The sequence below is a fragment of the Bos indicus x Bos taurus genome, chromosome 9 (genome assembly GCF_003369695.1).
Source record: "Bos indicus x Bos taurus breed Angus x Brahman F1 hybrid chromosome 9, Bos_hybrid_MaternalHap_v2.0, whole genome shotgun sequence".
Taxonomy (NCBI): Eukaryota; Metazoa; Chordata; class Mammalia; order Artiodactyla; family Bovidae; genus Bos; species Bos indicus x Bos taurus.
In genome coordinates, this window is record NC_040084.1 from 88,311,585 (window position 1) to 88,325,131 (window position 13,547).

General features: G+C 47.1%; 1 protein-coding gene across 2 annotated transcripts in view; it reads left to right on the forward strand.

Annotated features, from left to right (window-relative positions):
- The first annotated feature begins 11,856 nt into the window (after positions 1-11,856).
- Positions 11,857-13,547, forward strand: part of MTHFD1L (methylenetetrahydrofolate dehydrogenase (NADP+ dependent) 1 like) — a 182,015-nt gene continuing 180,324 nt past the window's right edge. Inside the window, exon 1 of one of the 2 annotated variants that reach the window (XM_027551844.1) lies at positions 11,857-12,373. In XM_027551844.1, the coding sequence (XP_027407645.1) occupies positions 12,153-12,373 (221 nt within the window). In that variant the 5' untranslated portion in view covers positions 11,857-12,152. Of the gene's footprint in view, positions 12,374-13,112; positions 13,208-13,547 lie in introns of those variants that run through there. The other variant, XM_027551845.1, reaches the window with a different exon arrangement.

The following is a 13,547-nucleotide window of genomic DNA, read 5'->3' on the forward strand; positions in this document are numbered from 1 at the left end:
TTTGTCTGAATTATACTACTGTACTACTTTGCCTCGTCTTAGAAAATAATTAGAAAATGTGTAGAAAATAATTCAGGGTGGCATTCCCTGGTGAATCAGTGGCTAGGACTCCATGCTTCTGTTGCATGTGGGGCACAGATCTGACCCCTGGTCAGAGAAATAAGATCACACATGCCTCTCAGTGTGGCCAAAAAAGAGAGAGAGAGAGAAGAAAAGAAGTGTTATGATATAACAGCAGCCTGTGACAGACCATTTTCTATATCTTTTGATTACTTTTCAAATATTAAATTTAGCCTGAAAAATTCCCTTTAGGCTAAGTGCCTGTCCTAATGACTGGCTTTCACGGTGAGAGAGAGGAGATGGGCCCAGAATGCTGAGATATTTTCAGTGCCAACAGGCAAACTTCTCTACTTTACCCGGTGATGCAAGCCCATGGGCAAAGCCCACTTTGTGTATCTGTGATAAACAACAAAACTTGATTTTCCTGACCATGGCTTATTCACAATGCGTCATACAATAGGAAAGGAAGAGAAGCAAGCAGTTTCACTTCATTATTTCTAAAACCATGTTTATTCAGCTCAAACGTAAGAGAACAGGGTGGGGATAACAAGTAAATCATCCGCTCTATGGGGCAAACACAAGCCTTCAGGTATCTTACTGTTTGTATGGCAAGGTGTGCACGTGTGTTAAGTCACACTTCAGTTATGTCTGACTCTCTGTGACCCCGTGGACGGTAGCCCATCAAATTCCTCTGTCCCTGAGATTCTCCAGGCAAGAATACTGGAACGGGTTTCCATGCCCTCCTCCAGGGGATCTTCCCAACCCAGGGCTGGAATCCACGCCTCTTATGTCTCCCGCATTGGCAACCAGATTCTTTACCACTAGCATAACCTGAGAAACCCCAAGGCAAGGTATGGCTGTCCATACAAGCATCCCAAGACCACGGGTAAGCAAATTCCTTCTTGTATATACTAGTGAAATCAGAGGCTATAAACTGGTGACCCGGAGTCTGAATCTGGTTTTCAAAATTTTAAAAAGTTTTAACATAAAAATCCAAATTTCACCTTCTTTAAAAAGAAAAAAATAGATCAAGTCTCTTTGGGCCTGGATTCTGATGAGGTGACTCTGAGATCTGAGGATGGAATTTAAAGGTGAGTATCATCCTAAAAGGTGGTGACGTAAGCAGATAAGGTAGTGTGTCCCCAGAGAAAGAGAAACAGGTGTGGCTTTCTTGATAGAAGCCATTTTTGGCCTAAGCCATTTTGGGATCTAAGCCCGGCCAAAATGCTTGCCCTTGAGCAGGTCTCCGTAATTAATGCTCTCCAGGGAACAAAAGTGGGGCTTTCCAGGCGGCAAAGTGGTAAAGAATCCGCCCACCAATGCAGAAGACAGAAAAGACTCTAGTTTGAACCCTGGGTTGAAAAGAACCCCTGGAGTAGGAAATAGCAGCCCACTCCAGTATTCTTGCCTGGAGAATCCCATGGACGGAGGAGCCTGGCAGGCTACAGTCCAGGGGTCACAAACGGTCGGACACGACTGAGCAAGCACAAAACAACAGGGAACAAAAGTACAGATTGTTATTAGGCAGGAGAAGTAACACTATCAGAGACAGTGTGTGAGTTGGGTAAGGCCTGCCAGTTCTCTTTCAATGGTAAAGATCAGCCTGAAGCACTCAACCACCGAAGCAGATCAACCAGAACGTAAGGGATGGTGATGTTGACCTAGCTTCTTATCAGGTTGTCTTGCCAGTCTTCCCCATTTTCAGACTTGTTCACCTCTATCCTCCTAAGTCTTAGCCAGCATAATACTTCTAAACGCAGACAGAATCAAATCTTGCACAAAGGCCCTCAAATCAGTCTCGGCCTTTGTAGGAGCTGCTCCTTTTGCATGCATGGCCTTCCCACTACCATTCAGGACAGAACCTGCCCAGTCCTCAACATTCAGCTCAAAAATCACGATTAAGAACTGTGGAGGGTCTGGGATTTTATTCAGCTTGCACACTAACAAGTTAGCCTGCCTCCGCATCAGAAGTCATGACCACTTTCAGCATCAGCTTCTCATTTGCAAGCTACGCTCTGCCCAGATATGCACAGTGGGGTGGTTTTGTTAGGTAGTTAGACATTAACAACAAGGAGGTGACAGAGGCAAAAAAGAAAAGCAAGAGGGGAATAATCAAGCTGAGCCCCAACAATCTGGGGACCCTCCCCAGATAGTAGCAGCAAAGAGGCGATGGTGGCTAAAGAAGGGAGGGAAGCAGTCAGCTAAGTCCCCACCTTGGAGACCCTCCCCTGTCCTCACCCAGGACAACGGAAACTGTGATCAGCTGGTGGGCAATTTATCTTGATAAAGATGGAGCACAGAAACAGGAGAGAACGTCCCTGGGCTGCACATGCTGTGTGTGTGTGTGTGTGTGTGTGTTCTCAGTCATGTCTAACTCTTTGTGACCCCATGAACTGCAGCCTACCAGGCACTTCTGTCCATAGGATTCTCCAGGCAAGCATACTGGAGTGGGCTGCCATTTCCTACTCCAGGAGTGGGTTGCCATTTCCTACTCCAGGGAAATCTTTCCGATCCAGGAATTGAACTTGCGTCTCTTGCATCTCCTGCATTGGCAAGCAGATTCTTTAGCATTGCGCTACCTAGATAGCCCCATATACACTCTGGATCGAGCCCAGGTCGCCCGCATTGCAGGTGGATTCTTTACCAGGCGAGCCACAAGGGAAGTCCCATATAAACTCTAGTAAACACAAACTCATACCAACATCATAATAAAATCTACATGTGGTTTTGCCCTCCCTTAGGTCAGTTTCTCTTAGTGAACCAAGAGTAGGGGCATATGCAATAATGAACTTGCTACAGACCTTGGGACAGTCAGTCAAACAGCAATCATCACCCATGATGGCACCCCACCTCCTCTCCCTGTCACTCACCCATGACCTGTCACTCACCCATAAGTGCATTCTGCCTCCTGGCAGAATAACTCCGTATAAACATACTTAAGCCGGTATGGGAGGGCTGGTCTCACTTTACATAAACAGCCGGATCTCCCTCTGAGAGTGTATCTATGCTTTAATAAACTTTGCTTTGTGCTGAAGCCTGAAGAGGTAGTTTGCAAATTTTTGCTTGCTGTCTCTAGGACTGAGATAGCTGCTCTGGGTCTCCCATTGACTTCCTTGGTTAAAGCTCTCTGACACAATGCATGCCTACCCATCTAACATCTCCACAGCTGAGAAATACCGGATTTAGGAATCCTTTATCTTAAAGACTTGCCCAGTCCCTGGTGGCTCAGACGGTAAAGCGTCTGCCCGCAATGTGGGAGACCCGGGTTCGATTCTGCCTGCAATGCGGGAGACCCGGGTTCAATTCTTGGTCGGGAAGATCCCCTGGAGAAGGAAATGGCAATCCACTCCAGCACTCTTGCCTGGAAAATCCCATGGACGGAGGAGCCTGATAGGCTACAGTCCATGGGGTCGCAAAGAGTCGGACACAACTGAGCGACTTCACTTTCATTTTATCTTAAAGACTTACTGGCCAACTTGCCCAATCTTTGACCCTGGAGGGAGGTGTTATATTAACTCTGGAGGCAGAAAACATATTTGCCTTCTGCCCTGGAGGGAGACACTATCTTCCTAGGTTGTTTACTCTACAAATATCCTTGCCACAGTAGCCTAGAACAAGACTGACATAAGACAGAGATGCAAAATGCAGGAGACCCACAGAGACTGTCTCAGAGCAATCATATTGTTACCCTCAACATTGGTTTGCCTCTTGGTGTCTGTCAAGTCCAAAAACACAACCAGGCCAAAAATGGGGAGAAGGATTTATTGCTTGCAGCAAATAAGGAGAACACTGGAGATGTTTCCCAAAGCAGTGTCTCCCCAACAGCAAAGTTGGGGAACATTTTAAGGGTACATGCCTATTTATGGAGGGGTTTGGGCGGGATAACTCGGCATAAAATTTGGGTAAAGGTTGACACAGTCCAAGCTTTAGTTGACTGAAGTCAGAAAAGGTTAACATCATCATCCTTTAGGTTCCAGTTGATCTGACGGAAGCTTCTTATGACTCTCCAGGTCTGGGAAGGTGCCTCTTCTTAACATTTATAACACTAAACCTTCACGCTTTATAGCTTTCCATCAACATGCCTGTTTTTTTGTGTCAGTTACGCACAGTAACTACTGCGGGCAGGAATCCCTCAGAAGAAATGGAGTGGCCATCATGGTCAACAAAAGAGTCCGAAATGCAGTACTTGGATGCAATCTCAAAAACAACAGAATGATCTCTATTCGTTTCCATGGCAAACCATTCAATATCACAGTAATCCAAGTCTATGCCCCAACCAGTAATGCTGAAGAAGCTGAAGTTGAACGGTTCTATGAAGACCTACAAGACCTTTTAGAACTAACATCCAAAAAAGATGTCCTTTTCATTATAGGGGACTGGAATGCAAAAGTAGGAAGTCAAGAAACACCTGGAGTAACAGGCAAATTTAGCCTTGGAATATGGAAAGAAGCAGGGCAAAGACTAATAGAGTTTTGCCAAGAGAATGCACTGGTCATAACAAACACCCTCTTCCAACAACACAAGAGAACTCTATACATGGACATCACCAGATGGTCAACACCGAAATCAGATTGATTATATTCTTTGCAGCCAAAGATGGAGAAGCTCTATACAGTCAGCAAAAACAAGACCAGGAGCTGACTGTGGCTCAGACCATGAACTCCTTATTGCCAAATTCAGACTGAAATTGAAGAAAGTAGGGAAAACCACTAGACCATTCAGGTATGACCTAAATCAAATCCCTTATGATTATACAGTGGAAGTGAGAAATAGATTTAAGGGCCTAGATCTGATAGATAGAGTGCCTGATGAACTATGGAATGAGGTTCATGACATTGTACAGGAGACAGGGATCAAGACCATCCCCATGGAAAAGAAATGCAAAAAAGCAAAATGGCTGTCTGGGGAGACCTTACAAATAGCTGTGAAAAGAAGAGAAGTGAAAAGCAAAGGAGAAAAAGAAAGATATAAACATCTGAATGCAGAGTTCCAAAGAATAGCAAGAAGAGATAAGAAAGCCTTCCTCAGCGATCAATGCAAAGAAATAGAGGAAAACAACAGAATGGGAAAGATTAGGGATCTCTTCAAGAAAATCAGAGATACCAAAGGAACATTTCATGCAAAGATGGGCTCGATAAAGGACAGAAATGGTATGGACCTAACAGAAGCAGAAGATATTAAGAAGAGGTGGCAAGAATACACAGAACTGTACAAAAAAGATCTTCACGACCCAGATAATCACGATGGTGTGATCACTCACCTAGAGCCAGACATCCTGGAATGTGAAGTCAAGTGGGCCTTAGAAAGCATCACTACGAACAAAGCTAGTGGAGGTGATGGAATTCCAGTTGAGCCATTTCAAATCCTGAAAGATGATGCTGTGAAAGTGCTGCACTCAATATGCCAGCAAATTTGGAAAACTCAGCAGTGGCCACAGGACTGGAAAAGGTCAGTTTTCATTCCAATCCCAAAGAAAGGCAATGCCAAAGAATGCTCAAACTACCGCACAATTGCACTCATCTCACATGCTAGTAAAGTAATGCTCAAAATTCTCCAAGCCAGGCTTCAGCAGTACGTGAACCGTGAACTTCCTGATGTTCAAGCTGGTTTTAGAAAAGGCAGAGGAACCAGAGATCAAATTGCCAACATCTGCTGGATCATGGAAAAAGCAAGAGAGTTCCAGAAAAACATCTATTTCTGCTTTATTGACTATGTCAAAGACTTTGACTGAGTGGATCACAACAAACTGTGGAAAATTCTGAAAGAGATGGGAATACCAGACCACCTGATCTGCCTCTTGAGAAATTTGTATGCAGGTCAGGAAGCAACAGTTAGAACTGGACATGGAACAACAGACTGGTTCCAAATAGGAAAAGGAGTACGTCAAGGCTGTATATTGTCACCCTGTTTATTTAACTTCTATGCAGAGTACATCATGAGAAACTCTGGACTGGAAGAAACACAAGCTGGAATCAAGATTGCCGGGAGAAATATCAATAACCTCAGATATGCAGATGACACCACCCTCATGGCAGAAAGTGAAGAGGAACTCAAAAGCCTCTTGATGAAAGTGAAAGTGGAGAGTGAAAAAGTTGGCTTAAAGCTCAACATTCAGAAAAGGAAGATCATGGCATCCGGTCCCATCACTTCATGGGAAATAGATGGGGAAACAGTGGAAACAGTGTCAGACTTTATTTTTTTGGGCTCCAAAATCACTGCAGATGGTGACTGCAGCCATGAAATTAAAAGACGCTTACTCCTTGGAAGGAAAGTTATGACCAACCTAGATAGCATATTAAAAAGCAGAGACATTACTTTGCCAACAAAGGTTTGTCTAGTCAAGGCTATGGTTTTTCCTGTGGTCATGTATGGATGTGAGAGTTGGACTGTGAAGAAGGCTGAGCACCGAAGAATTGATGCTTTTGAACTGTGGTGTTGGACAAGACTCTTGAGAGTCCCTTGGACTGCAAGGAGATCCAACCAGTCCATTCTGAAGGAAATCAGCCCTGGGATTTCTTTGGAGGGAATGATGCTAAAGCTGAAACTCCAGTACTTTGGCCACCTCATGCGAAGAGTTGACTCATTGGAAAAGACTCTGATGCTGGGAGGGATTGGGGGCAGGAGGAGAAGGGGACGACAGAGGATGAGATAGCTGGATGGCATGACTGACTCGATGGATGTGAGTCTGAATGAACTCTGGGAGTTGGTGATGGACTGGGAAGCCTGGCGTGCTGTGATTCATGGGGTCGCAAAGAGTCGGACACGACTGAGGGACTGATCTGATCTGACGCACAGTAAACTGACACCTGAGCTTGTGTCTATCTTATTAAGTGTTGATTCCTTCACTCTAGGATAGAGGCTGGTATAGGAACATTCACTCTAGGAATACTGGATTTAGGAATCCTTTATCTTAAAGACTTACTGGCCAACTTGCCCAATCTTTGACCCTGGAGGGGTCAAACGCCTGGAGGGAGGCGTTATATTAACTCTGTGGACAGCAAACATTATCTGTCTTCTGCCCTGGAGGGAGACATAAATATTATATTAACCATACATATATATTCCCTATTGGAAATAAAGTTTGTTTGATCTATGTGCAAATGTAATTACAAAGTGTTACAGGAAAGAGAGTGGGGTGAGAAAAAGGATGGTCACATCCCAAATCATGTCTGAGTCCCTGGGACAGCCGCCAAAAGGGAGTTCTTGGCTTTGTGCAGAAAAGAATTCAAAATCAACCCATAGTAAAGTGAAAGAAAGTTTATTCAGGGAGGAAACACTCTGGATGTGGGCCATCTCAGAAGGCAAGAGAGGCCCCAGGCAATCGGGGTGGTCAGTTTTTATGCATGCAAACATTCTCAGCTGCTCAGTCATGTCCCACTCTTTGGGACCCCATGGACTGTAGCCTGTCAAGCTCCTCTGCCCATGGAATTTTGTAGGCAACAATACTGGAGTGGATTGCCATTTCCTTCTCCAGGGGATCTTCCTGCCTCAGTGATTGAGCTTGCATCTCCTGCATTGGCAGGTGGATTCTCTACCTCTGAGCCTCCTAGGAAGCCAGATTGAGTATATAAGAACCCAAATAGCTCTCATCTGAAAGGTAAGCACCTTACACTCAGGCCTTCCTGTTGACTTCAGGGTGGGGCTGGAGAAGAGTTAAAGGTGAGCAGAGGACAGAGGCCTCCATGGTCACCCCAATGAGGATTTGAAGAGGTTGAGTAAAATACATTAACTGGCTTGATCAGCCCTGGCATTTGTTGTTCTAGACCTTAAAGTGATTTTTAAAAATTATATCTAAGATCACAGTTAATCATTTTATGAGACAGACCTGAGTACAGTGTCAAACACTTAAAATTTTTTAAGATTAGAAAGTATAACTTTAATACAGTTTAAAAAAAAAAACAAAAAAAAAAACCTATAAGGCCTCTGCTGCCGCCGCTGCTGCTAACTCGCATCAGTCGTGTCCGACTCTGTGCGACCCCATAGACGGCAGCCCACCAGGCTCCTCCGCCTCTAGGTAAACTTTATTATTATACTTTAACGTGAGATCTAATTTAAAGATAGAAAGTATCACTTTAAAGGTATGGATCATCATATGGTTTTGGTGATGACTGAAAACATTCTCCAAAGTGCCTTCCTCAAGGCGGCTTTGTAGCACAATATATGGCCAGAATCGTTTCTGTAATAGGGATTACAGTAACAAGTTAAGTTTTTTGGCTCACCGTTCCCAATCAGTTTAGCTTAGGCGTACTGGTTTTAACTTGTTCTTCTCTATTCAAATTTTTCTTCCATATAGAAATTTCATTAAGTGCTGGGAAGTCGTCTTTGGGACCTGCTGTGCCATGCCGAACCATGCAGTTCAAAAACTGCAATTCAATATGATCAGGAGGGTTGCCTTTTTCTTTGAAGATGTGGCTATGCTGTTTATCCTCCACTTCCCTGTGCTGTTTCTTTTCCACTTAACATTTTCAGCAGCTATAAATTTTCTGAGAACTGCATCTGCAAAGGAAGATGGGTAAATATTGCCATCACAGGTGTGACCCCAATTCACCTTCCCACCCCTGCCCTGACACATAGAAAGCCTTCAACGCACAGCTATGGAACAGCAAATTAAAGAATGTTATTTCTCACATCAGAACTGGAAACAATACAAACAATGTGAGGAAAAGGTAAAATAAATTATGGTCTATCCACAAAATAGGTTATAATATATAACCATTAGAGGTCATGATTTCGAATATTATCCTTTCCCAATTTCATGAAAACAAATACACCAAGTGAAGAAGAGGTCTATGGTTGCAATTTTATAAAACAATTTCAAATAAAATTAAGAGATTAAAATTAACAGTTATGACTTGGCGACAGTATTGTGGGTGATTTTATTTTTTCCTTTAGGTTTTTCTATATATACATTATAAATAATAGTACATATATTGGAAAAACACGTTCATTTCCAGCTTCAGATCCTCTCATGTTTTCTCTTGATTCTCCTCCAGAAACAGCGACGCATTTCACTTTCATTTTCTCAGAAAACAACCCTGTCCCCATCAGCTCTCACCTCCAGTTCCTCCATTTCCCCTGCCCTCAGCCATAAGCAAACCCTGGCATTTTATGTCTCTATAGATTTGTCTATCCTGGACATTTCCTATAAACAAGATTGTACAATATGTGGTCTCACGAAGACAAAGACAGTTCACAGTCTTTGTCAATATCATTGTAGTCAGCGCTCATCAGATGGCCTGGTAAACTGTCACTACAGTTGTGGAGTTACTGTTGGAAACTCCTGAGGGTAGATTAGATAAGTTTCAAAAAAAAGCTTTTTTCTTTTTAAGGACAGTTTCAGGTACAGAGAATTCCCATAAATTCCCTGTGAACTGGGTGATTTTCGTTTTCTGGCCAGTGACCCATGTTCAGCAGCGTCCAGTGAATGTCCATTAAATGAAAGTGTTAAGTCGCTCGGTCATGTACAAGTCTGTGATCCCATGGACTGTAGCCCACCAGGCTCCTCTGCCCGTGGGATTCTCCAGGCAAGAATTCTGGAGTGCGTTGCCATTTCCTTCTCCAGAGGATCTTTCCCACCCAAGGATCAAACCCACATCTCCTGCACTGCAAGCGGATTTTTTACCTCCTGGTAAAGAATATGCCTGCAACATTGGAGACCTGGGTTCGATCCCTAGGTGGGGAAGATCCCCTGAAGAAGGGAACAGCTACCCACTCCAGTATTCCAGCCTGGAGAAGTCCACGGACTATATGGTGCATGGGGTCGCAAAGAGTTAGACACAACTGAGTGATTTTCGCTTTCACGTTTTACCATCTGAGCCACCAGGGCAGCCTGTGTTTCTATGGACAATGTGAGTTATGACGTGGTGACTTTGATTGTGTTTCTTCAGCTATAGCAACAGCATTGTCTAGTGGTATTGTCAGTATCTGGAGGACTTGTTCTGGTTTGCAGTGTCCTGATAGGTTGTTTGACCTTGGGTCATTCTTTGGTTCTTTTGGGTCACAGTCGCCTCATCAATAAAATAAAGGACAGGATAATTTTCCAGATCCTTTTCCAGGCTAACTTTGTGTGAATCTTTAAGTGGTGTTTTGGGGCAGCTGGTTTAAAAAAACCACCATAGGTTCTTTCACTGCTATTTCCATTAAATGATTGGTCCGCTATTTATAATGAGACACATAAGCCTCTGAGGGTTTTAAGACTTGCCCAAGATTATCAGGACAGTTGCTGAACAGGCCATTCAGGTCTCCTTTCCGATGTTTATATGTTTGCGTAACGAAGCAGGACACTATGGTGCATTCCTGAACAGACCATAGGAAGAGACCACCCCCCACCACCCCCATGCCCTCCACCTGCCTCTTGTTTGTAGAAAAACTTTAGCCACCCAGACTTTCCCCAAGTTCCAAAGAATAAACTTAATCAGAGAAGTAAGAAAGTGCAGAAACAAAGCAAAACAGCCAAGTAAGACCAAAATAATTATTAATAGTTTAGTCCTTAGACAAAATCAAGGACATTTTGTTCCTCCTCAAGGGCTATAGATAATATTGAGACATACCCTTTGAGCTGTTCTACGGAGAGTGAAACCCCCACTAGATCAAAGCAGTTAATTGTAAGTTGCCCACAAGAACATAGACCCCGGACCAGTTGAACCAGTGGGTTGATGATATTGACTCAGAATTACCTCACCACCAATCGATCAGACGAATGTCCACGAGCTGATCATGCATTTGAAACCCTCATCCTCACCCTGTCTTTAAAAACCTTTCCCTGAAAACTACTGGGGAATTTGAATCTTTTGCACCAATAGCTGCCAGTTCTCCTTGTTTGGCACCTGCATAAACCCTTGCACTTTTCCCTCATCACAACCTGATCTCAACAGGTTGGCTTTAATGCGCCCCTGCGAGTGGACCCAGGTTTAGTTTGGTAATACTTGTACGAGACACAACTTCTATGATTTTGTTTCCGCTTGTGTAAAAAGGCGGTAATACCCACCTCACAGGTTTGTGAAATGTTAGCTATTGCTGTGGGCTCCCCAGGTAGCTCAGTGATAAACAATCTGTCTGTCAATGTGGGTTTGATCCCTGGTTCCAGAAGATGCCCTGGAGAAGGAAATGGCAACCCACTCCAGTATACTAGGTGGAAAATCCCATGGACAGAGGAGCCTGGTGTGCTACAGCCCATAGGGTTGCAGAGTTGACACTAGCGACTAAACAAACAAAAAGCTATTGCTATACCCCTCACATGTCAAACGTGGCAGTCAGCCTTGCAATAAAGAAAATATAGATAGCAGTATAAGATTAAGACATGATCACTGAAGGCCTGCAAACCAAACTGATCTTTCTGGATCCCAACTTTCTCTAGGTTGAAAATCAGGGCAAAACACATTAACCTTTTTTTAGGACTAAAAGCCGTGTCTCTCCAGCATCTCCTACAGACTTTAGCTGCTGGAAAAACCAGGGTTCATAACTTGTCCCTTTATTCCTCTTTTACCTGGTATTTATAAGATTTTAAACACAGTCTCATTTTGAGGCAGTTAAGCTTCTCAGAGGTTGTCACCTGCCTAAGGCTGCAAAGTCACCTTGTGAACTCCAAGGCCCACACACCCTTCACTGGTCTCCAGCCTGATAAATACAATCAGCATCTAAACCAACTGCCCTCCTACGAAGCAAACTGCCACCCGCGGGCAGGATCTTATCTGCATCCTAGGCGGAGGAAGATCGTACGGTCTCCAGGCAGGGAGGGACGCCCATCCTCACGCCCCACCCTCCTCTGATTTTCATCCCTAATCAAATTTCGCCTACGACTAGAAAGTGCCAGAAAGCCAGGACTCCAGGCAACTCGAACAGCAGCCTCGCGCCCCGCCGGCCTCCGCCTTCCCCACGTCACGGCCACCGAGCGCAGTGCCCCCTAGGGGCCCCCGTTCGCCCAGGAAGGCAAGCCAGGTACTTCCAGCCTCTGGCCCGCTACCGCTCCGCCCAGCCACCCCCCGGCAGAGACGTGAGCCGCTGTCTCTCCGAGATCTGCATCCGCATCTCCGCGTCGCGGGAGGACCCGCGCGGCCTCCGGTTCTCGCCGCCGCCACTGCTCGCGCCTCTCCATGAGCGCGCGTCTGCCGTTCGTCCTGCGCCGGCTCGCGCGCCCGCAGCACCCCGGCTCGCCGCGCCGCCTCCCATCTCTTTGTCGCGCCAGCAGCGGCAGGGGCAGCGGATGTGGCGGCGGGGAGGGTCTCCTCGGGCAACAGCGGCTGCGGGATACCCAGGCCGGGAGCAGCCGGGGCCCGGGCAGCCCGGCGCCCCCAACTCGGGACTCGATCGTCCGGTGAGTGTCCGGCGCTCGCCGTCGCCCAGGTTCCTGGCAGTGGCGGGGGGTTGGGGGAGGTTAGGAGAAATCCAGGAGGCGGGGCGGCTGAGGGCTCGAGTCTCGGCCGACCCCCGGGAACCTCCGTGGAGGTTCGCTGAGCATGGGCTGTAGTGTTTGGTGCCAACTTTTCGGGGTGATGGCGGCTGGTCGGGGTTTGGGGGGCGGAGCGGTTGGCGGGTAGCGCGGGCATCCAGAGAATGGGCTGGGCCAGCGCGAGAACGATTCCCCGGGCCGGCCCAGGTCCGGGGGCGGGGGATCCGGAGGGCATGGACCTCCCCAGCGGGTACTGCGCAGCCCAGACCGCGTGCCGCGCTCCACGTGCGCCTCCGGCCGCCGGCTCTGATGCAACCGCGCGGGGCGCGGCCTGGGCAGGAAAGGGGCGGTGCGGCGAGGGTGGGAGCCCCCGAGGAGGGGGGGCGCCTGCTCCACCTTCTGCTCCGCCCTTCAGCTGGTCGGATCCTGAGTCGGGGGCTGGACCGTTGCGGGGCTAGGATTGGGGGAGTAGGGGGCCGCAGCCAGGGCCCGGCGGTCAGCGCCCAACAGCGCAGCGGCTCCGCCTTCCGGACGCTGTCTGGGCGCGGTGAACTGTGACTGCCGTTGAAGTCCACGCTCATCACCGCAGCCTCCGGCGCCTGGGAGGGCTGCGGCCTGGTGCACCCGTTGACTCACTGGAGGCGGTCGAAGTCGGGGCCGTCTGGTTTCAGGCGTCGCTGCACCGTGGGCACGGCATCCCCAGCGCAACTTGTTGCCAAAGTTCTCTCTCGGGCCAGCGGCGAACTCTGGGAGCCCCGGGTCAGGCCTTCCGCTGTCCCCACCCGGAGATGTTCGCGGGTCCCCCTCCATCCACCTCCCCCCGCCTCCGCCCCGATCCCTCACACACTTCCTAGCCGCTCCTCTTCACCCTTCGGTGGGAGAAAGGGGAAGTCTTTAGTCTTCTGTCTGGAGAAGTCTGTTAGCTGGGGACCCAGACAGTGTAGAGCAAAGTGCTCCGGACGTTCCTGGGGTCCAGGATGCCAGTCAGCAAGCTGTTCGCCTCCATCCATAGACATCCTCTTCTGTTTTGCTTCTGTCCTTCATTTTGAGAATGGATATGCCTGTTTCCAAAGCACTTCTTCGGAGAAGGCAATGGCAC